The following is a 24,390-nucleotide window of genomic DNA, read 5'->3' as shown; positions in this document are numbered from 1 at the left end:
ATGGGCCAAAAATCATTTAGTGCACAAAGAAAAATTTTACAAAGCTTTCAGCATTTATTAAAATTAGGGTAACTGCTGTATTTCCTTTGTAGAATAAGTTTAAGTAAAAAATAAGGTTTCATTTCTAGAATGTTGAATTGAAAATAAGTTTAACAGAATGAATTATTTGTATATGGAAGATAATAAATATTTGTTTAATGGAATTGGAACTACAAATGCTAAAAATTAAAAAAAAAATCTCGTACTAAAGATATAGTACGTAAACCAATACATTAAAAAATTCTGTCAGTACTTAAAAAACAGAACATTCTTGATTAATAAAATCTTTGACATCCAGTGAGGAAGAGTTCCTTTCAAATTTTTAAAAACAAAGATCACACGACTCTTTGGCTACAATCTTAACTGAATAAAGAAGCGAATATTTACTAATCTCTAAATCATAATAGTAAAATAACTAACAACTAGAAGGATATGTTTTCCTAAAAATTAACCAAATCAACATTTCTTTTGTGTATTTAACATTAGTTACAAAAGTTAACTTTTCATTGATGACAGTCAGCACATTTGCATCTGGACCAGTTTCAAGAACCAAATTACAAACCCCAGAATACAGAAACATCTGCTCAGTTGTAATTATAGAGCCACTCACTGTTGCCTTCTCACAGTATGCCATTCCCACGGTTTTGTTTTCACAGTAAGTACATTGGCGATACAAGTTCACAATAAATCATAAAGATAATGGTACTATGAATATTATTTTAATATCTTTAAGCAGTAGTAGACAGAGAAAATGCCAGTCTTTTAAAATATTTTTATACGGTGCCAACCGGTCTGCTTTGTACAGCATGAGAGAAACTTTGCAGGTTTTAGAGACCCAGTTCACACAATCATATCCTAGAGTTTATATATATATATATATATATATATATACACACACACACACATATATCTGCTGCGCGACTTGTGGGATCTTAGTTCCCCAACCAGGGATTGAACCCCGGGCCCTCGGCAGTGAGACTGTGGAGTTCTAACCACTGGACCGCCAGGGAACTCCCTATATATATATATATTTTTAAGTTACTGTAAAATACAAAGCGAATCCAATTTTAGGGATAAAAATTAAAAAAGGCTCCAATAACTAAAATGAACAAAGGTGAAACAAAAGATATCAGAAGTTCTGTATAATTATTCAATAAGAAAACAGTTGTTGAGCTTTGTAAATTTTTAGATTTGTTAAAAATCAGAAATGAAATCTTCGTTGTGTATTTTATTCTGTAATTCAGAATAATGGTAATGCTGCCAATGCTTAATTATATTAGTGATTCTTAAATCAGGGGCATCTTCCTTCTTATTTATGCTTATATTACTGATTTGCTGAAAAAGTCCACAGAAATTGAGAAAACACAAACTTTCTTAATAATCCTTTTGCCAGACCCTACAGTTGTGAATTTTTATGGACTCCGGAGCTGAACTAGGACCCTCAAGAAAGAAATATAGCTTTCTCCAAAGTGCCCACTATTTACTTATTTTCCACTGTTCATGCTTTTCCCCCAAGGGGTCCTGTATTACATGCTCTTTGGGTCCACATGATCATCTTTTGTTGTCTTATGTAAAAGCCAAGTGCATTTTTGTTGGTTTGTTTGGAGACCAGGTATTCCACGGAACAACTAGCACATTTTTGGAGAATCTTAATATTTCTGGACTCCTGACTTACCTTCCCTGAGGGTCACGCCCCAAATAGAGCACCCTACTCCAGGACTGGAGGCAACTGGTAAATTATGGTTTCTCACTGTAGAACTACTTAGCAAGGAGAAAAGGGACAGGTCAGTAGCCAAGTGTCATGGAATGGATTCAAGGCCGAAGACTTTTTGACTCCTAACTGAAGCGTCCCGCTTCCTCCAAAATGTTATGGTGCAGTCCAGCCTTGTCCCCTGAGATACTGGTTGGGTGCTGATGCCCTCCTAGGTGTGAGAGGCCCCGCTGGGGCTTTTGGTGGCTGAACCTTAGTGCAGCTTGCTGTGCACAGGGTAGAGCAAGGTCATATGTTCTGCCCCCTTGAAAGGCAGCTTCTCATTGGAATAATAGTGTACCACTTCCGGGATGCTGTCAAAGACAGCACTCGTCTGATTCAGGGTATACTTGCTGTCTTTGGTCTGAGCCACTATGATGTGGACACATCCTTGACTAGTCCTGGAACAAAACCAAAATTGAGAAGACATGAAGGAGTGAGCAGAGGGATCCCTCCCCACTGAAAACAACCTCAGCCAGATTCACAGGCGAACAGGCTCCCATCCATTCCTGGAACTGTGATATACAAACAGAAATGCATTCAGCACTCCAGTGAAGCTCTCAGAAGCTTCACAGCCCTCAGCTAAATGGGTATCATCCTTGGGTTGTTTATCCTTAATACACACAAGTCATCAGGCACTGGACCAAAAAGAAAAAAAAAAAAATGTCCAGTCCCTCCTGGCCCCCAAATTGCCAAACTAGTGCTTAAGCCCAAGTGTGAGACCACGAAGGTGAGGTTTAAACTCACCCTCTTTGTCATGGCTAAAAGGACATGTGTAAGGTTTCCTCCTTCTTTCCTCCCCAAAGAACACATTAAGAATAATAATAATAATAAAACTGTTTCCTTCCTCCCCCCACGGCCAACCCAATCTGGAAAGACTGTTCCTGGTTGTGGATAATGACAGCTGGCACCGAAGGCTCAAAGATCTAATCCACGAGCACCAGTCTCAGGGACACAGCAAAGCTATTCCTGGTATTGTGTATCTGGTGGCCTATCCCGTGTTCTGAGCCATGCTGCTCCCCCCGACAACCTCTTATCCTCTCCAGTCTGATTGTTTCAGCTGCAGGGGCTCAGCTTCCTCAGGAAGGAAATGCTGTTAGGGCTCTTGACAATGATCCTCCAATATAGCACCACTGAACTCGCAAGAGCAAAGAGAATTTCCATGACACCAGCTCCACCAGGCCTACCAGGCCAAAATGAATGTTCTGTGTACAACTGGGCAGGGGAGTCATTGCAAGGCAGTGTTTCCTTTTTCATCAAAAGAAACTGGTACCAAAATTGCAGCTGGCATTTTGACAATCAAGGGATCTGATTTATTAAAGTCTCAAACACTAGGGAATAAAAGAACCACTGAACTATCCTGTTAGAAATTATTTTTTTTTATCAAGAATTATTTCTCTGCTGAGAGGACCTACTTTAGATCACATAATGTAAGGCAGAAAGTGATCAATGTACAACGATAATAAAATAGGACTCTCTTTATCATAAGAGATATTGGGACATTTACTCAATACCAATTCGGTATTCTTTTTTTTTTTTTTTGGCCATGCCATGTGGCTTGCAGGAACTTACTTCCCCAACCAGGGATTGAACCTGGGGCCACACGTCAGTGAAAGTGCTGAGTCCTAACCACTGGACCGCCAGGGAATTCCCCCAATTTTGCATTCTAATCAGAGCATGTCATACTCTGTTGTCCAAGCAAATGCATCTTATTTTCTGACAGTACATACCCCTGTGAACCACCTTCAAAGTATAGCTTTTTTGCCTGGTCATCTAACCATGATAGGAAAGTCTACACCCCTCTGCTGCATCCAGACAGGGAGGCTTCGATACTCACTTTAGTGCAATGGAGTACCTACTGGTCCCTGACTCGCTGTTTCGAACCAGGTACCCAGCTTCTTTGCAGGGTTGTAGTCGACTCTCAGCCTCAGCACGGGTGATGGCACCATGATACCAACTGAAAAATGGGGCAGGGGGAGAAACCACGAGCATCAAGATACCAGTCCAGACAGGGCATCATTCCATAAAGCATTATTTGAAATGAACTTCTAGTGAAAGCTCAACAGCCTGGACTAGATCCTGCTTCCCATTCAAAATAGACAAAATGAGACTTGGGTAATCCTGGATCACAAAACCTATCAATCACCTAAGAGGGAGTTAACAGGGCTAGTGTCATTTTAATAGTTTTCACTCTATGCAGAGGAATGGAATTTGAGATCAGGTTCTGGGGATGCAGTGCATTTTCTACTCTGCACAAATGCACTGGGCTTTGAAAATGGGTTTTCACTAATAAGTCCCACCCAGACAAGTATTCAGCACCAAAAAGAATCATGTAAAATGGGCCAGTGTGCCCCGACCAAGTCCCCGGCCATTGTGTGTTACACGTGTCTGTGGAGGAGACTCACGGCTGCTTCTCCAGTGGCAGGGCTGGGTCCACTCTTTCCCCCTCACTGTGGTCAGAGAGGGTTGGCTTCAAGATCTTCTGGGTCCAACTCTTCTGTCGGTGGTGTTGCCTCACTGTCTCCTCCTTGATGGAAGGTCGCTCAGAGCCTTCAAACTGAACTGGAAGGAAGGCTCCATTTAACATCAGAGGCCACTAAGGTGACCCATGTAAACTTCAAAGAAAAGACCTTGTCTGCCTCGTCTTAGGAAAGAAGCTTTTCCCCCTCTTTAATTTGAGCTAAAATACATTGCAAGGGACTTCTCTGGTGATGCAGTGGTTAAGAATCCACCTGCCAATGCAGAGGACACGGGTTGGAGCCCTGGTCCGGGAAGATCCCACATGCTGCGGAGCAACTAAGCCCGTGCGCCACAACTACTGAGCCTGTGCTCTAGAGCCCGCAAGCCACAACTACTGAGCCCTCGTGCCACAACTACTGGAGCCCACACGCCTAGAGCCCGTGCTCCGCAACAAGAGAAGTCATCGCAATGAGAAACCCTCGCGCTGCCACGAAGAGTAGCCCCCACTCGCCGCAACTAGAGGAAGCCCGCGCGCAGCAACGAAGACCCAACGCAACCAAAAATAAATAAATTAAAAAAAAAATACTGCAAAAGGCCCTGGGATAGCTGAGCTCCTGCTGTCTTTGATGTCTGATCATACTGTTAGCATCCACATGCAGCCACTTTTTCTGCAAGATATTTATTAATGTAGAACAGTTTTAGAATATGAGAGGAAACCACTTTAGTATATTTCAGCATGTTCTTTTTTTTTTTTAAGATTTTTTCGATGTGGACCATTTTTAAAGTCTTTATTGAATTTGTTACAATATTGTTTCTGTTTTATGTTTTGTTTTTTCTTGGCCAGGAGGCATGTAGGAGCTTAGCTCCCCGACCAGGGAAGTCCCTTCAGCATGCACTTATAAAACACTCTTCGTTTTGGTATATTTAGAATAAAAGACTAAGCAGAGTTACAGGTAATCACTCCCTGCAAGAGTGCATATCATTCTATGAAACCAAATGAAGTTTTCACTATGAAATAATAAAGAGAAAAATCAACTCAGAAATAGAAAGAAACTACTAATAGTGCCTTAAAGATGCTATGACATCTAGCTTGGATAGAAGATAAAGAGATAAAATGAGCAGCATCTAGCACTGTAGCAGGTGCCCAGTAGAGATTTGTGGAAAACAATTCTAAAATAAAACAAAAACTGATTTGGGGGTGGGGGAGGGAAGGATCGGGCGTTTGGGATTAGCAGATACAAACTATTATATATAGGATAAACAACAAGGTCTTACTGTATAGCACAGGGAACTATATTCAATATCCTGTGATAAACCATAATGGAAAAGAATATGAAAAAGAATATATATATGTATAACTGAATCACTTTGCTGTACAGCAGAAATTAACACACTGTAAATCAACTATACTTCAATAAAATTATAAAAAAAAACTAAAGCACACAAACAGAAAACCTGACTCAAATGTTTGCTATCAAACTAATTACCTTTTCTATTCACCCTTTACATTGACTATACTTTTTGTTTGTTTGGCTGTGTGGCTTGCAGGATCTTACTTAGTTCCCTGACCAGGGATCGAACCCGTGCCCCCTGCAGTGGAAACACAGCATCTTAACCACTGGACCGCCAGGGAATTCCCTACACTGACTATACTTTTAATCAAAAACATAGCTTTACTGTTAGAGGGAAAAGATATCCCTAACTTTTAAAATCAAAGGCAAAAGAAATTCGGTGGCCAGCTAAGTAGAAAAACTATGTCCTGGGAGAAGCAGGAGGGAGAATTACCTTTAATAACTATTGACAATCTACTTATCAACTTCCTCTTAAGTTATTAAAAAAAGTTCATACTTGAAGAATTGATTCCTTTAGGAGGATTTTCGAGAGGAAAAAAAAAGCTAGCTTCCTCCAGCTTTCCAACCACCTCTCCTGTAATCCATTTGATCCACTACTGGCATTTTATAAACAGGGATTTTAACAGGTTTGAAGAGGAGCACAAAGTAAGAGTTAGAAAAAGCTGATCTCAATTTGATAGCTTTGGTGGTGATTAGACAAGGTTTTTCAATAGTGACTTAAGGCATTTCCAAAACAGTCGCATACTGCCAAGATAAAGGAAAATAAAGATACCCAGAAGGATACACGATACATGCAACATTAAGGGCTCGTCTTCAGTCCTGGTCTTCCAACCATAGCCAAATTCTCCTTTCCCCATATCATCAGATTTCTTGGGAAAAGAGACTTGCAGTTGAGGAACATAAAGAACAGCGCCTTGGCTGCAAAGCCCCGGCTGGCGGGGTTTTCCATCAGGGAAGCAGAAAGCAGGAGGGAGGTGGGGGGGGGCGCGGACCCAGCCCTCACCTGACAGCGCCCGCACGATCTGCTCCTTCTTCCACTCCCAGGGCTGCTCGTACTCGGCCGCGGGCCTCTCGTCGTCCTGGGGCAGCCGCGTCTTCCGCTCCGGCCCCTCAGCGCGCGGGCCGCCTTCGGCCGCCGGCTCGTAGGGCGTGTCATACAGCTGCGGCGGCTTCCCTAGCAGCTCCTTGGAGCTCCGTCTCTTGGCCAGCGCCTCGGGCTTCGCGCCATTCTCCCCTGGCTCACAGGGGCTGTCGAGCAGCTGAAGAGCCTTCACCAGGGGGTCTTTGGAACCTCGTCGTCTGATTTCTGAAAAACACACACCGTTCACAATACTTTTGAAGAAAAGGTGTCATGGAAGCCCGGTGATGAACCCAGTTACCGCTGCACCCCCGACCGACAGGTCTGTCTGGTTGAAGGTGGCCTAGAACGCCTGGATTGTTCCTTACTGGGCTGATGGCTGCCCAGCTGGGGGAAGGGCCCTACAACTTCTTCCCGCCAGTCGCCTGAGCCAGATAATAGGATCAAGCCAGATAATAGGATCAAGTCCAACGATTAGGGGATCACAACCGAAGACAGGCCTGCCTCTGGGGCTGCGTGCAGTTCGGAGAAGTGGCCTCAGGGCAACCTGCTCCACAACTCCCGGTCCCCCATCTCCTCTTGAGTGTGGTTCACCTTCAAAGTGTTTACATCTTGTTAGGAAGCTGTGATCAAAGTATGTTAATAAAAATTGAGTGTTTACTATATTCAAGCACTGGGCCACATACACTGAGGTAAGATATTTATGTGCGTTAGACAGAGTTCTTGACTTCTAGGCAGTTTCGACGTAGTGACACATTCACAAATAATACTTAACAGGCTAACAACGACAGAATAAATAAAAGTAAAAGAGGAGTTGGGGGAAAAACAACAAAAATAATATCTCAAGAGCTAACATTTAGCCATAGTGTACTATGCATTATGCATTTTTCTAAGTGCGTTGTAATTTTCACAACTGCCCTATGAGATGTGTTCTATTAGTTCCCCATATTACAGAAGAGAAAACTGAAGCACAAAGAGTTTAAGGAAATTGCCCAAACCAGCAAGTGCAAAGCCTGGATTCAAAAGCAGGAAGTTGGGCTCTAGAAGCCATACTCTTAGCCACCACACTTGGATTGACTCCAAGTGGAAGAGAAATGGAAGATGCATTGACTTTGATAGAGAAGGTCATTTCCAGTGGAGGAAGCTGCATGAGTGAAGATATGGAGGTGGGAACCAGAAAGGGCTTGTTCCCATCAGGGGGAATCGAGAGAGAAGTTCAAAGGACAGAGGCCAGGAGAGGAGAGGGGTAGCGGGAGAAGAAGCTGGAAAAGTAGGCAGGACAGGCACCAAAGTGCAGAAGTTTTAAAAGCCAGAATTAAAAGTTTATATTGTGGAGAACGATTGCTAGTTTTTAAACAGGTAATAATAATTATATTTGTGATTTGCTGGAAGATAACTCCAACACAGTGTACAGGATAGAATAAAGGTATGGTCTGAACGGAGGCACAGAAATGGATGCAAAAAACTGGATGCAAATCAACCAACCACCAGCTAACCAGCCAGCCAGCCACAGTGGGAAGGAAGAAGCAGCGTCTGGGGACTGACCAGCGTGGGGCCCAGAAGCCTTGGCAGGTAGAGTCAGAGATGACTAGAGTCTCTGACAACCAGAGCTGGTGATATAGGCCAACAGAAGCATCATGCTGTGGTTCCTCTACATGCCCATGAGGAAGCCTTCAATCTGTCCACCCGGTCACAGTGAAGGAGGACTTTTCTAATACAAACATCTCGCCTCATCACTTAACACCCAATAAGTTCTCAAATGTCCACTTACAAAGTGCAAACTGCTCAGCACGGCATGGGACACCTTCTGTGGTCACATCACTGCCTCCCTCTCCAATTTCTTCTCTCAATACCACCCTATCCCTGAGCCCCTTAAAATCCAATTCTTTGTTCCAACCAAACGGAACTTCTGAAGTTCCCTGCACACTGCACTGTCTTATACCCACCAGTGTCCTGGTGATCTGCCAATCCTTTGGAGTCTAGCCTAGCATCTCCTCTTCTTTCCTGCCTACCTTCTCCTCCAATGCCCCATGTCCCCCAGGTGCCACCGCTTTGCCAACCCACTCTCACCTTGCATCTCTCTCAGTGTATGGATTTATTTGTTGATGTGTCTGTATTTCCAATTTTGTGGAGACTGCCAGGCCAGGGACCCCCATGTCTTGTTTGACTTTGTAGGAAACAGTTGTGCTAAATAATGGTTGGATGGATGGATGGGAGGAGAGAGGGAGGGGAAGGAGCTCTAGAACTTCTCCAAGCAGGTGACAATATGGATCTGGAGCTCGGCAGAGAGATGAAGGTCGGAGGTACATGTCAAGGAGTTACTCACTAATGGATCATTGTTGGTATTGTGAGAATGAAAGCCATCACCAGAGAAAAGGAGGCTGATTGAAAAGGAAAGAGGATCAAAGGCAAAATCTGGGACTTCTTCAGTTAAGGGTGGATGGAAGAAGAGGTGCCACCAAAGAAGACTGAGAAGGAATGGTCAGGTAAGGATGAAGAGGATCAGGAGACTTACAGTGTCACAGAAATGAAGGAAAGTGAGACTTTCTACAGGTAACTGAAAATGGGCATGGTAACACTCTATAGAGAAGAATCACTGACTCCATAAGACTTCTATAACAAGGAAAGGATACATTCTAGGGAAAAGTTATTAAAATCAGGAAACTAAATTCAAAGGGGCAGAATTTATTTGTAGGGTGATGTTCTAATTCTGCTGGATAGGGCCCCTTACTGCAGCTGGCTCCAATCCTATAAAACTGCAGTTCTAGTGCATCAGAATCACCTGGGGGAGCTTTAACAAATACTCATGGCTGGGTCCCGTCATCACAGGTCCTGACTGAATTGAGCTGGGGTACAGCCTGGGAGTCAGAGTTGTAAAAAGCTCCCCCAGGTGATTCTAATGAGAAGCTAAGCCTGAGAAGCACTCCCACGACACCTGGGTCCCCACATTCCCCCTCCCAGTTCCTCCTGCCCTCCAGAGCTAATCTTATCATTGCTAGCCCCAGCCCAAGGAAAAGGGTTCTCCTACTATCAAAAACTTCCACATCCGAATGTGAGAGTTAGAAGGACTATTCCCCATCCCCAGGCCCGGAAGGTGCCTAGGGTTGTTTGAGGTCTCCTGCATCTCTGGTCCAAGCCTCTTGACTTTCAATGGACAGCCTTTTTTCTTCATTGCTTATTCTAGATGGAGTTATGGAAAACAAGAAACAAAAAACTCTCTCTGCTCTTGGTTCAACTAAGATAAGCCTGGAATTTATGAAAAAGAACTTTTCTACAGAACTAGGAAAGAGAAAACACAAAGGAGTTCAAAGGACGAATTTCGAATTGTAAAGTTTCTGATCAAAACCTAAGTCTACCCTCAGACTGGCATAGGCTGGGGAAACCTTTCCTAAGGTCCTTGCTTCAATTCTGTCCCAGTTGAACAAAATAGAAAAAGGCTTGATTCCAACCTTAAGATAGGAGTCCTGCTCACAGGAAATTTCAATGAGTTTGTGTTAAAATGATGTACAGTGATTAGAATCTTGAGTTCTTATTACACATGTATTTGGGTTTTTACTTTTGAGATGAGGCATTTGTATTCCTTCTATATCATTTTATTAATTTTTTTTTTGGCTGCACTGCGTGGCATATGGGATCTTCATTCCCCAACCAGGGATTGAACCCGTGCCCCCTGCAGTGGAAGTGCAGATTCTTAACCACTGGAACACCAGGGAAGTCCCAAATATATGATTGTTTCTTTTCTTTTTTTTTGGCCACACCACGTGTCTTGTGGGATTTTAGGTTCCCGGACCAGGGATCGAACCCAGGCCCTCCGCAGTGAGAGCGCGGAGCCCTAACCACTGGACCGCCAGGGAATTCAGTATTCCTTTTATTTTAGATAGTCACTGCACACTTAGAGCTCTGGGAAAAACACTGGAAAGTATACAGCTGAGAATGTTCCTTCCCAGGATGATCCTGGGATTGGGCAAAATCTGCAGAGTATGATCATCTTTTTAAACAATGTTTAATTACGGGGAAAAAAAGGGCTTGAGCGCAGGGCCTATCTGCCCCTTCAAGGGGAGTAACCTTCCAGTCCCTTCCAGCACCTGGCTGCCCCCAACCTGAGGCGCCATAGAAACAGAAACAATTGCGGGGGCTGCAAGCCGACCCTTCCTGCAGGGAGAATAGCCCCTGACGTGCAGAGCTGGCTCCGAGAGGAAACGAGCCTGAGAAGGAGGAAATGGCTAGAGGAAGCTACGCCCTGGCTCTGCCGATAGAGGCCATTTACCACGGCAGACAACAGAATACAGCCAACGGGCTGCAGATAAACACCCATCTCACCAAGGGCTGAACTGAGGCCTGACCTGCACCAGTTCATATCTGCAACTGGTTGCCGTGAAACATAATATTGGCTGAAAATTTTCCCTTCTCAATTCCCAACTCTCACCGTACATAAGTATGCCATTTATATTTAAAAACACCAGCAGAAGACTGACTTTCTTTTGCTAAATTCTAGTTAGCAATTAATATTCCCCTATACTTGTTCAGAATTCTCTTTGAAAATGGAATTCTCTCTCCAGAGTGTCTAAATAATTGTGATATTTTTCACATATGCATGTACTAGGCGTGTTACACCTGCAGCTCAGTGGAGCCTCATCATAATGCAGCAAGAGATATGTTAGCCCATTTTCACAGGTGAAAAAACTGAGGCTGTGTAGTAGTCAGCAGGGGAGCCATTCACTACTGGCTCCAGAGCCTATGCCTTCTCTATCATATCTTAGTTTATGCCTCAGAGATTTCATGTAGAATGCTAGTTACAATTTCTGTAATGTACCTTTTCCCTTAATCCATTTCATGTATTCAAAACATCAAACTTAGAGTCTCATAAGGCTCTATGTTTCTCTTAGAATCAGCAATAGGGATCTTTTACCGATGCTTAAAATTTTGATTTAAAATTAATATTTTCCTGTCGAACAAATCTAAATATCTGAACAAAAGCAGATATAATTCAGAAGTCCTGAAACTTAAGTTTAACAAGCAAAATATAGGCAAAGTAAATAAATCAAAAAGTCTTCTATTTATATTTTTTCCATAATGGATAATTTTTTAAATGGAGACTGAAAAAATGAGGTTCTCCTTTAGATTTGACTATCTACACCAACCAATAAAACCATTTGGAGGCAAAAATAAAAATTTAAAAACAATCTGTGACTGGAGCTCGGTAACTAAAACCAAAGGGTGTTGGATGACCTGGTATCCCCACTCTCTAGCTGCATAATTTGGACAAGTTATTGAATCTTTCTGAACCTTGGTTTCCTCATCTGTAAAACAGAGCCTTCTAACACCCACTACACAGGGTGGTAGGATTTAGTGGGGTAATCTGGCAACTTGGCACCTAGTAGACGCTCGACTTGTGTGATATCAGCTGCAGAAGGAATTATCATGCTGAATGTTGGCTCATCTTAGGGAACTTCTAAAGACCCTCCCAACGCTAACGTTTTAATTTGGTGGCGAAAACTTATCCTACTAAATTAAGTAGCATGTTTCTGCTAATCATTTAGCTAAAATGTTCCTGCAAATCTAACAGAACAACAACAGGTTTAAACTAATATTGCCTTGTACTGATTGTCATATCTTTATTAACAATCCTTTGGAGAAATCTAAGTGAGCATTTATTCATAAATTTATAAATCCTTAGCTTTTAAAAGTTAAGAGCAAAGTTTTGGGCGGGGGGAATCCAGGGAGCCTGGGTCCCACAGTTACTTGGCCATAGGAAAGTAATAAATGCCTCAATTTCTGTTCCTTCCTCTGTTCCCTGAGGCGGATGGTGATACTTATTCTCTTCCTCATGGCTAAGTGCTAAGTGACATATTTTCTGCTCTGTTAGGTCTGTTTGCCCCTTGGGTTGTGAGGTCCATACGGACATGGGTCCTGTGCATCTTGTTGCCTGGAGGCCCAGAGCCCAGCACAGGGCCTGGTGCATGGTAAAGAAATGCCTAGGAAATATTTGATGGTGGTTACAAAATACCATCATGAACAGTGTTCTATACATCCAAGATATTGTTGAAATCAGGCATGTTACTTCCACTTCACAGGTATTAAAAAGGCAGTACTGGGAATTCCCTGGTGGTCCAGTGGTTAGGATGCCATGCTCTCACTGCCGAGGGCCCGGGTTCAATCCCTGGTCGGGGAACTAAGATCCCACAAGCTGCGTGGCATGGCCAAAAAACAAAACAAAACAAAACAACACACCCAAAAAGGCAGTACAGAAGTTGGGTGCTCCACAGTTAAATCATATTCATCAGAACCCTCTCTATCTCCTGCTGAAATAAACAAAATCCTTAACATTTCTCAAGAAATGTGAGACATTTCTGAGCTTAGACTTGACAACCAAGCCCACAGGGAGCAAACTGAACAGAAAAAAGTAAAAGGTTTAAAAAAAAAAAATAACCCACCCAGCAGCAAATCTTTTATTCCCAGCTTCCGATAAACCCACTTCCTGTTATTCTGTCCAGCTGTGTAACCTATGCGTAGAATAAGAGGTATATTCTCTTATACCTTTGTGATATATATTTTATATATATATAAAGCACATAAATATATATCACAAAGCACAAAGAAGGTGCTTTGTGATATATATTTTAAATGAAGGACCTTTTAAATTCACCAATATAATATTTTTTAAAAGAGCAAAGGAAAAAAAGCTAGTAATTCTTAAATGTTAGTAATCTAAATTTTTAATAAATTTGAATTTATCCTCTAATTGAATACATTAGTTTTGTATTACTAAGTAAATTTATTCAGATAAACTGTTTAAAACAGAGCCTGGAACTTAATAAATGTTCAAATATTAAATGCTAGCTACTACTATTATTACATTTATTTCGTATTGGACACTTTGACTTTTATTTTTTTAATTTTTATATTTTATTTATTTATTTTTTGGGGAAAAGCAACAAGTTACATACCAACTTTTGACTTTTAAATACAACTTTCCTTGTGAGTCTGAGTGGAAAGGTGCCTTGCTTATATGTAAAGTTTAAACTTTTTCATATATCATTTCACATGTCCTGAGGCTGCTTGGTGTAGAAAGCAGACCACCTAGTCTGGAGTGGGAAGATCTGGGTTCCAATTCTTGCTCTGTCTCTTGAAGAGTCTTATGAACATAGGAGAGTCAGAATCTCTTTGATCTTATTTTCTACCCTGTAACAAGGGGGTAGTACGAGGGTTCCCCAGTTTCAGGGTTTTGTGGTGATTATATGGGGGGAGAAAAAGACATTCACTTTTAAAAAGCAAAGCACTTTCCCTATTATCAGTGTGGCTCCACAAAAACAAAAAACAAAAAACCTGAGATAATATAGATAAACTACTTACCCCAATTAAAGAGAAAGAGAGGAATAAAAACCAAAGGACAAAGAAAGGTGAATCAAAACAAAACATTAATTTTTTGTTTTTTTAGAAAATCTTTTCCCTCAGTTTTATGTAGAAGAAAATCTTTCCTCCTATTCCTTTCAAGCCTCTGATATTTTTTAAAATTCTGACTAAGTTCATTTTCACTTCCTTTCATTCACAGATTTCATTAGAGGTCACAGTCCAGTGACCTTCAGGGTCACAGCCTGGCCAGGGTACACCCTTCCCAAATGTGATGCCTTATCTCTGTAAGCAGAGAGCAGGAAACAGAGCAGTGCTTTCCTGCTGCAGCTCGGTCTCACTCTGAAGCCTGTCTTGACCCTTCCAGGTTGCTGCAGTTACCCTCATGCTCAACTCTTCTGAGACTATGCTTATGGAGCCTGAGCTTGACAGCTTTTCTATCTGTTTTTAAACAGAAGAGACAAAATCTTTAATGTGTGACCAATTATTCCCTTCCCAGGCATGAAACCCACGACGTTCAAACAAGGCTCCCTTGAGTCAGCACTTAGAAATTGCATTTTTTCATTACAGATTAAAGAATGTTTTAAGGAAAACTAGGTGAATAGATAACTTACTCTAAAATTGCACAAATAAATCTAAATAATTAGTTTTTTAAGTATTGTTTACACCAACTTAAGAGAATTATGAACAAAAGGTAAAAGTTTGACACAAAAAATGACAGAGTGATTGCTCAACTGACAAGTTGGAATTATTCCAACTTGAAAAGTTACAAGAGTAGTCAACTTTGGTTTTAGGAGGTTTGCCTTGAGTGGCTTGGCTCATGCCAGTGATTAATACTCATTCCTTAGTAATTAAATTTTTTTGCTCCAATATCGTAAAGCTTGTTGAGAAATCAATCTTCTACTATAAAACAGAGGATCACATCATGTCTGCAACTTTTAACAACTTAAAGTACTTTAAGTATGTGTTAGTCCCTTGGTACAGATTTATGACTCCCATTATGGATGTCAAAGCTTTGAAAGTGGCCAAAAAGTGTATTTAAATAATCTTAAAACTAAAGATCACATTCTGAGCAGATCTGCAAATTCACAAGTGTCATTTTGCATAGAATTAGAAAAACTTTAAAGACTCCCACAAATTCTAAAACTGAAGGACACAAAACCATTAGGGATGTGAACTAGATACTTTGACTTTAGTTTTGAGTCTAATTTCTGTTTCTTCCACTCAGCAGGATCTGGTATAGTCCCTTTGCCCCTCTTCCCAAAATACACACTGGTGATTATTTTTTACTACGTTCCGAGTGAGTGTGAGATTTCAGTCTGTATAAAGCAGTTCCTGGTTACAAACCTGTTATCATTTGCTGTGCATCATAGGGTTCCATGTATCCATCATTCTCCCCTACTCTCTCTGCATCCCTTTGGCCTTTCGTCCGTTTAGCATCGTAAGGGTCAGCATAGTCTTCTAAAATGATGACCTGTAAAAGAACCAGACAGGGGAGTTGCTAAGGACTGTCATATACCAGAGTGACAATGGTATCAAAAAGACTGCTAAAAAACCTGCAGATCCAAAAAGAGGTCAAAATTTCCAACCAGTTCTGAAGAGCTTTTGCACTTGATTACGCTATTATCCACCCAGTTGGACAAACATCTGGTTTATTTTGGTAGTATAATTGATTGGCAACAATCCATCTAAACTCTCCTGCTTATACCCAAGGCTCTTCTCACCTCCCTCCCTCTCTCTCCCCAAGCAAGAAGGCATTTGCTGGTTAAAGTGCAGCAGGGGTGGATGGCAGAAGGTGGAAGATGTCTATGGCTTTAGAGCACAAAAATATGAACTGGTCTACTACATTTTCCATGATTTTGGTTTTTTTAATGCCAACCAGTTGAGCAATATAGCCATGGTTAAGTCAGCCCATCACCCACTGATACTGAACATCCACCAGCACTGGCTAGGCACTGAGAGGGAATAAAATAAGACCAAGACTTACTTTTTGTCCTCAAGGAATTTGTAACAGCTCTAAAGAGGCAGGCTTCATAATAAGAAGCCTAAGAAATAGGTCAGAGCTAAAGAGTATTGTGGGAGTTCTAGGTTCAATAATTTACAGGCAGACTGATTCTCATAGACTACGATCAGATAGAGTTTTGATCCGTATTTGCTACAGAAAGCATCCATCCTTCCAAAAATAGAAAAGTGCCTGGGAAGGTGGTGTGAGTGCAATAGTTCTGTTCTGCAGCAGCTGGGTGACAATGTGGGAGCTTAGGGAGACTGAGCTTGACAGGTGCTTCTCAGGGAGGAAGAGCTTTATGGGGAAAAAAGATATATTCATTTTTAAAGCACAGCACTTTCCCTATTATCAATGTGGCTCCACAAATAAACAGCTAGGATAGTATAAACTACTTATTCCAGTTAAAGAGAAAGAGAGGAATAAAAACCAAAGGTGAATCAAAATTAAGGGAGGAAGCCCCAGGCCTTGGTACAATCTCTGATTACATTCTCCAAAGAGTTCACAGAGAAGCACCACGGGAGCTGGCAGAAGAATCCAGATAAACAGGGAGAAGTGAGGAGGAGGGGACAGCCTGGATGAGAGTCCTCTTCCTGGGAGGAGATGGCCTAAGAAACTTTAGACATCTAGAAGTGATGACCAATAACCGGGCAATCACTGCAGAGGGCTGTGATTACCATTCACTCCCTCACTCCATTCTTCTTGCTTGAACACGTGTACTGCATCCCCAAGGTACAGCGAAGAACACGAAGCATGATACTCAGTGCTTGGCTGCAAGGTGCTTACAATCTAGTTAAACACATGGAGAGACCACTGACTAATGTCTGGACGAGCTGGTCATCCTTCCACGGCTCTCCTGGCAGTGTCTGGCAGGGGGGTAGGCATGCTGTAAATACTTGTGGACAGAATAAGTGGAGGAATGAATAGAAGTGCCAATGCAGACACACGTGGTATGTGCTACCACTCCTGACTCCATCCGGGTGGGCCACATGTTTGAAGCCTGGGCAAGAGAAAATTAAAGTTCTCATGACAGGGAAGTGATCGCCTGGGCTGGAGTCTGAAAGCTGGGTGTGAGCTCTTCTCTCTCTCCTTCACACAGAACAGCAGATTTAAAAACAAACGAACAGGGACTCCCCTGGTGGTCCAGGGGTAAAGAATCCACCTTACAATGCAGGGGACGGGGTTTCGATCACTGGTCGGGGAACTAAGATCCCACGTGCAGGGCTACTGAGCTCTCGCGCCTCAAACTACAGAGCCCATGTGCTCTAGAGCCTGCGCACCACAACTAGAGAAGAGAAAACCCGCACGCCACAACTAGAGAGAAGCCTTAGCACAGCAACTAAGACCCAACGCAGCCAAAAAAAAAAAAAAAAAAAAGAAACAAACAAAACCCCAACTCATCTCTGTAAGAATGAAGCGGGTCTCTTCACATGTTCACAGTCCTTTTCTTAACTGTCTCACACTGGACAGCACCCAGAAAACCTCCAGTGTGTAAGAAGCAGGAAACACCTTCTGTCCTGATCTGTAATTTCCCTTCAGGGCATTTCCTTGTCCTATTCTGTAGCCTCCGCAGTCCTTAGAGCCCTGTGCCCCTTATCCTATATGGCTCCTGCACAGCAAATGTTCATGGGATGAATGAAAGGGCTGTAATCTTGTGGTGCTAGTGAAGGGCTGAGAAACTCTTTACTGGGTTGAAGTGCAAAGAACGATGGCGCTTCCAAACTAGCAGAGAAGGGGGGCAGTTGAAATCAGTACTTAAACAGTTTAGAGGTTACCATTCCTTATGCTCAAGAAGGATAAAATTTACACACAAATCTAGCTTTGCAATTCCCCTGGATTTCTAAATTAAAATAAACCACTTCTACAAGGGGATCAAATTTAACAAAGCACCCAACTGTCTCATTCAATTATTCTTCTAAACTGATAACAAAATTAAATGGAAGGTACATTTCTGCCAAGTTCCCCAACGCTAGAAGGCGAATTTTTCAAGATTAAAAAAAAAAAATCTAATTATTTTAAATGGTCACTTAGGAGTCATCAAATGTAACAGGGGGTAAATACATCCTCACCTTCTCTGAGGTATAAAGAACCCTAGAGTTTAGCGGGCTCACGATGCTCCCTTCCCACTGTTCCGCTTCAGTAGGGGAGAGGTGGTCCAAGGAAGGTTGTATTCTTACCGTGTCTTGCTGCTTAATAATCTTGCCCTTGTCCAGTTCGGGTCCCAGGGAGGAAGGGGAAGAGGACGCGGAGGAAGGGCTGCTGCTGCTACTGCTACTACTGCTGCTGGGGTAGTTGCTCTTCCCATTCTTCTCCTGAGTGTCCACCTTGATGAGCCTGTTGATGTAGGTGCTGCAGCCTGAGCTCTTGGCCGCGCCCCGGTGGGGCTCCTCCTCGGTGGCCCGGGAGTTCTTGCGGCCCTTGCCCGCGGCGGCCTGAATCAGACCCTGCAGGCTGTCTCGGGATAGCCGGCTGTCCTTGGGGGGGCCGACCCCGGCCCGGCTGCTCCCCAGCTCGGCCGCCGAGTTCTTTCGGCCCTTGCCCGGGGCGGGCCCCGCGCCGCCCGCCTCCGAGTTCTTGCGCAATTTGCCGCCTCCCCCGCCGCCGGGCTTGGCCCGCTCCGACACTGTCTTCAGGTTCAGGGGGAACTCCTTGAACCACTTGGCCGCCATGAGGGGGGCCCGGCCGGCGCGGCTCAGGAGCGTCGTGGCCGCGGAGCAGGCGAGCGAGGAGGCCCAGCTTAGACACGGAGAAGCGCCAGGGGCCGGGGGCCACTGCATTCCCCGGGGCTGGGGCGCTAGAGGCCGCGGCGAGGCCCCGCGACGGCTGCTCCGCTCGTCCCGGGCCTGCCGTCGCCTACTACCCGCAGGGTGGGGCCCCTACGGCCCGGGGCGGGGGGCTCGGGGCGCCGAGCGGGCGGGCGCGAGCCGCCGCTCCGGACACGGACGGCGACAGGCACGACGCACCGGGGCCCCGCCCGAGCTCGTCTTCAGCGCCTGCACTGCCGGGGGCTCCGCGGGTCTCCGGGGGCGGCGGGCGCCGGGGGCTTCCCCTGCTTTTTCCTCCCGAAGTGGGAGAGGCCAGGCCCACGGAAGCCCCGGGACAGCCCTGGCCACACTCCCGGGGACCAGCGGAGACGAAGCGGAGGCGGCGGGAGTGTCCCCGGCGCCGCGACGGACGGTGGGCCGCCAGCGGGCAGCCCGCCCTCTCCGCGCGCCCCTCCCCTCCGAGGCTGGCGCCTCCCCGCCCGCCACCTCCCGCCCAGATCCGGGGGCGCCGGGGTCAGTGCCTCTGCAGAGGCGGGTCCGGGGTGCATGTTCGGGGGAAGGTAGCAGCAGCTCTACGTGCTGACCGGTTGCGCCGCGTGGTTAGGGCCCCCCACTTTTTGGGCAAGCAGCTCCCCATCTGCACTGAGCCGGTCTCGGCCGGGCGCTGCCTTCAAACGCAGCCGGAGTGCGCCACGTGCACCTCTCCGACCCAGGATGGGAGCCCCTCCACTCCTAAAAGAGCTATGCGCGCGCCACGGTCACTCGCTCCACTCTCTCTCCAAGCATATTTTGGGGGTGTGTGTGGGGGGAGGGTGTCTATTAAAAGCGGGAGCAGGGCCCGCGGGCGCTTGCTCCCGAGCCGGTGCAGTTACGGTCCCAGCGAGCACTGCCGGCGCGGCGCAGCGAGCACACAGGTCTTCCCGCCCGGCCGGGCTGCAGCCGCCCGGGGATTGGCTGCGGAGTGGCGGCCCCGCCCCGTGCCCCGCGGGCGTCGGAGGAGTAGGAGCGCGCCGGAAGGCGCTAGGGCTTAGCGTCTGGGCTGCAGGCTGGATGTACCTGGCAGGGGGAGGTACGGCTTTTTGGTTCCCGGCCCCGGGCTGCCGGGCGGGCGGTGGCGGGGACCTGAGCGTTGGGAGGCGTTTGTGGAAACTGCACCTCTCATTTCCCCTCCAGGGTGGCGGGGCGCGAGTTACCCCTCGGAGCTTGTCGCTTGCTCTCGCCAGGTGCGTCTACAGAACTGATTTTTAGTGGGGTTGGTGGGTGGGAGTGGATAGCACACTGAATTTAAAAACTTTAAATTTAAAACCTTTTTAGCTTAAAAAACTAAACGTGCTGTTGAGGCTAACGCAATACGTTCTAAATCCAATACAAGCCATGGGGACTGAATGATCCTGGCCACTCATTGGCTTCATTTGTGTGGGCGTTGGTTTGTGAGGTGGAGTGGGAAAAGAAATGCTTGCTTATACCAGCCATTCTTGAAAATGTGCCTTACCTTTAAAAAAAAAACAACTTTATTGAGGTATAATTTGCATACCATAAAATTCACCTGTTTTAGGTGTACAATTAAACGGTATTTAGTATATTTACAGTGCAGCCGTCACCACAATCTAATTTTAGAACATTTCCCTGTTTAGAGCATTTGGGGCGCCAAAAGGAAACCTTGTTAGCAATCACTCCTCATTCCCCGCCCCCCCCAGCCCTAGGCGGCCACCAATCTACTTTATGTCTCTACAGATTTGTCTAGTCTGGACTTTTCATATAAGTGGAATCATACAATATGTGGCCCTTTGTGTCTGGTTTCTTACTGTAGTGTCATGTTTTTGAGATTCATCCACATTGTGGCATTTATCAATATTTTAGTCCATTTATATTGCCAGATAATATTCCATTCTTTGGGTATACATTTTATTTATCTGTTCATCTGTCAATTGATGATCATTTGAGTTGTTTCTTTTTTTAAAAATTTAATTTATTTTTGGCAGCGTTGGGTCTTCGTTGCTGCGTGTGGGCTTTCTCTAGCTGTGGCGAGCCGGGGCTACTCTTCCTTGCAGTGCGTGGGCTTCTCATTGCGGTGGCTTCTCTTGCTGCGGAGCACGGGCTTTAGGTGTGTGGGCTTCAGTAGTTGCAGCACGCAGGCTCAGTAGTTGTGGCACAAGGACTTAGTTGCTCCATGGCAGGCATGTGGGATCTTCCCCGACTTCGAAACCGTGTACACTGCATTGGCAGGCAGATTCTTTAACCATTGCACCACCAGGGAAGTCCCTGAATTGTTTTTATTTGGATATTGTGAACAATGCTGCTGTGAATATTTGTGAACAAGTTTTTGGTGGACATCAATTTTAATTTGTCTTGAGTAGATACCCAGGAGTGGAATTGCCGGGTCATATGGAATTCTCTTTAACTTTTTGAGAAACTGCCAAACTGTGTGCCAAACGGCACCACTTTACGTTCCCACCGGCAATATGAGGGTTCCCATTTCTCCACATCTCAACACTTATTGTCTGTCTTTTATATTATAGCCCTCCTAGAGGATGTGATGTATCATTGTGGCTTTGATTTGCATTTCCTTAATGGCTAAATATGTTGAGAGTCTTTTTCATGTGCTTATTGGACATTTGTTTATCTTTGGAGAAATGTCTATCAGATGATTTGTACACTTTTAATTGGTTTATTTGCATTATTATTATTATTATTATTATTTTGGCTGCGCCTGGCTGCATGCAGGATGGTTCCCTGACCAGGAATCGAACCCAGGCCTCTGCAGTGAAAGCGCCGGATCCTAACCACTAGACCACCAGGGAACTCCCTATTTGCCTTATTATTGAGTTGTAAGAGTTCTTTATATACTCTTTGTCTTTTTTTTTTTTAAATAAATTTATTTATTTTTGGCTGCGTTGGGTCTTCATTGCTGCACGCGGGCTTTCTCTAGTTGCAGCAAGCAGGGGCTACTCTTCGTTGTTGTGCACAGTCTTCTCATTGCGGTGGCTTCTCTTGTTGTGGAGCACGGGCTCTAGGCGCCAGGGCTTCAGTAGTTGTGGCACACGGGCTTAGTTGCTCTGCAGCATGTGGGATCTTCCCGGACCAGGGCTCGAACCCGTGTCCCCTGCATTGGCAGGCGGATTCTTAACCACTGCGCCACCAGGGAATTCCTACTCTTTGTCTTTTTAAAAACACAAATAAGACACTTTTCCATGCCAAGCAATAGAGTGGAAGCTCATGACTTTTGAGTCATATGGTTTGAATTCAAAAAACAGGCTTCTCTATTTATGAGCATAAATTAAGTGATCTTGGACAGACTACCAGATTATGGTCTCTGAGCCTCCAGGACTTCATCTGTACAGTGGGGTAATAATGGCAAGTTCTGAGAGTTTCCATGAGGATTAAATGAGACAACGTACATTAGTTGTTTAGTTAGCATAGCACCTGGCAGGCCCTTAAAGGCATCTTTGAAAGATTTATGCTGGGCCCTTGCTTGGGAGGTGTTGGTGCCCTCCCTGTTCCAGAAGCCCATAGACTTTTCCAGGGATTACCAGGAAATTGGGAGTAACAGCCATAGCCTGATTCTGCCCATAAACCTCTCTATTTTTATTCATCAATACTTCAGCCTTTTAATTATCTTAACCACTGTTAGTTCTGTTTAAATTTAGTTGCAACTAAAGCGGTTTCCTCCTACAGCTGGGAACAATTTAGAGGACAGCTTTTTTTTTTTTTTTACTAATTTCTTTTAAAATTTAACGTTTTAATTTTTGTTTCTCCCAAAGTAAAGAAAAAAAAATCCCTTTAAAATGACTTTGACAGCCTTCTTACCTGCAGGAAAAGAACCAAGGGCTAATCAGTCATGCCTCTGCAATGAAGCCTCCATAAAAACCCTAAAGTATGGGTTCTGAGAGCTTCCGGGTTGGTGAACACAGTAGAGAATTGGGGACAGTGACGCACCTAGAGAGCATGGAAGCTCTGTGCCCTTTCCCTATACCTTGCCCTAGGCATCTCTTCCATCTGGCTGTTCCTGAGTTATATACTTTTTAAATGGCAATCTAGTAAGGAAAATGTTTCTCTGAGATGTGAGCCACTCTAGCAAATTTATGGGACCCAAGGAGGGGTCGTGGGAACCTCCAGTCTATAGGTGGTCAGTCAGAAGCACAGGTGACAACCTGGGCTTGCAGGTGACTGGCGTCTGAAGCGGGGCAGTCCTATGGGACTGAGCCCTTAACCTGTGGAATCTGATGCTATCTCCTGGGTAGACTGTGTCAGAATTGAGTTGCATTGTAGGACACCCAGCTGGTGTCTGGAGCAGTGCTTGGTGGTGTGGTAAAACTGCTCCCCCCCTACATCGGAATTGGTGACCAGAACCCTTAATAGGTTCTGGGGATGAAGATATGGACCACTTTGCTGGGGGGCATGATTCTGCCTGCCACAGCACCTATTCAGTAATGTGATGGTGAATGATCCTGGCATTCCTCTAACTGTGGCTGGTTGGCTTTGCAGGAGAGCCTGTTGGAAAGAAACTGCAGCATGTAAGTTGTTTCCTTTTGCTGATAAACAAGCCTCCTTCCACCCCACAGCCTTCTCTTCCTCCTGCTCCTGCCTCCCAATGCCCAGAGCTTAGGAGTCAACCCCAGCATTTCTTGCCTGTTGATTCTGACCCTAAATGTGCTTTAACAATTAGTGATTAAAAAGGTCCAGTGGAGGGCTTCGTGCTTGGAACCCGAGTCTGGAAGGAGGAAGGGAAACCCTCTGTCAGGAAGGGGGTATGGAGGCTTATGCCGGGCCCTGCTTGTTATGCCCAAACTCCTTCTGTTGGAGTTTGGCCTTGGGAGGTGCAGTGCTAAGACCTGTGTTTGACAGGTCCTGGAGCAGCAGTGACTTCCGACCCTCTGCTGAAGTACGTGGGAAGAATGGAGTGTTGGAGGAACAGAAATCTCCAAGTGAGTTAGCTTGGGGGTTTGATTGGTGCTGGGACCCTCAGTCTATAACCTGGATTCTAATTAATCTACTCACTTTCTCTTCAAGCATGAAACCTGAGATCCTGCCCTTGCTCCAGTCAGTCACCACGTTTCCTTTCACGTGAGGGATGCATCCCTCTGCCACACACAGTGCGGACCCTCAGGCGCTGTTGGGCTGGCTGCTCCTAACCCCATACTTCTTTTTAATCCTTATCTCCTCCCATTTCACCCTCCACCATCTCCAAAGTGATCTCTCTGCAACCTAGCCGTGTGGATGTCACCTCTCTGATTAAACCCCTCACCTCCTTCTCACAGCCAGTGGACTCTGCTGAGACTGCTGTGGGCAGCAGTCAGCGATTTCGGCAGTTGGCCTGGCCTGCCTTTCTTCCCTCTGCTCTCGCCACTCACCCAGCTGCAGCGTGCGTCTAGCTATTCCTGACTCCAGGCAGCCTCCCAAACGCGCCCGGCCCTTTTCGCATCTTCATGCCTTTGTGTGTGCTCTGCCCTCTGCCTGGATTCCCTTCTGCCTCCCTCCTGCATTACCCACCCCCCCCTTCCTTCCCTCCTTCAGCTGAATGTTAACTTTGAAATACTACCCCCCCCCCCCCCCCCGTTGGTCCTGAAACTACATAATACCCCATTGAAAGCGCT

The 24,390-nt window shown here is 45.0% G+C and overlaps 2 protein-coding genes across 3 annotated transcripts in view; one reads left to right on the top strand and one right to left on the bottom strand.

The window, feature by feature from the left end:
* Positions 1-19,204, bottom strand: part of SHE (Src homology 2 domain containing E) — a 28,940-nt gene extending 9,736 nt beyond the window's left edge. The window contains exons 1-6 of one of the 2 annotated variants that reach the window (XM_061185953.1): positions 18,209-19,204; positions 15,377-15,503; positions 6,605-6,907; positions 4,195-4,351; positions 3,627-3,746; positions 422-2,190 (exon numbers count right to left, since the gene is read on the bottom strand). In XM_061185953.1, coding sequence (XP_061041936.1) covers positions 2,004-2,190; positions 3,627-3,746; positions 4,195-4,351; positions 6,605-6,907; positions 15,377-15,503; positions 18,209-18,808 — 1,494 coding nt within the window. In that variant the 5' untranslated portion in view covers positions 18,809-19,204 and the 3' untranslated portion in view covers positions 422-2,003. Of the gene's footprint in view, positions 1-421; positions 2,191-3,626; positions 3,747-4,194; positions 4,352-6,604; positions 6,908-15,376; positions 15,504-18,208 lie in introns of those variants that run through there. The other variant, XM_061185954.1, reaches the window with a different exon arrangement.
* Positions 19,205-19,979: 775 nt separating this feature from the next.
* TDRD10 (tudor domain containing 10) overlaps positions 19,980-24,390 on the top strand; it is a 47,283-nt gene continuing 42,872 nt past the window's right edge. The window contains exons 1-3 of the mRNA XM_061185952.1: positions 19,980-20,019; positions 23,282-23,310; positions 23,642-23,721. Coding sequence (XP_061041935.1) covers positions 23,309-23,310; positions 23,642-23,721 — 82 coding nt within the window. The 5' untranslated portion in view covers positions 19,980-20,019; positions 23,282-23,308. The remainder of the gene's footprint in view (positions 20,020-23,281; positions 23,311-23,641; positions 23,722-24,390) is intronic.

This window comes from Eubalaena glacialis, chromosome 3 (genome assembly GCF_028564815.1).
Source record: "Eubalaena glacialis isolate mEubGla1 chromosome 3, mEubGla1.1.hap2.+ XY, whole genome shotgun sequence".
In the NCBI taxonomy this organism is placed as follows: Eukaryota; Metazoa; Chordata; class Mammalia; order Artiodactyla; family Balaenidae; genus Eubalaena; species Eubalaena glacialis.
Note: the sequence above shows the minus strand (reverse complement) of the source record. Positions and strands in the feature narration are given on the sequence as shown.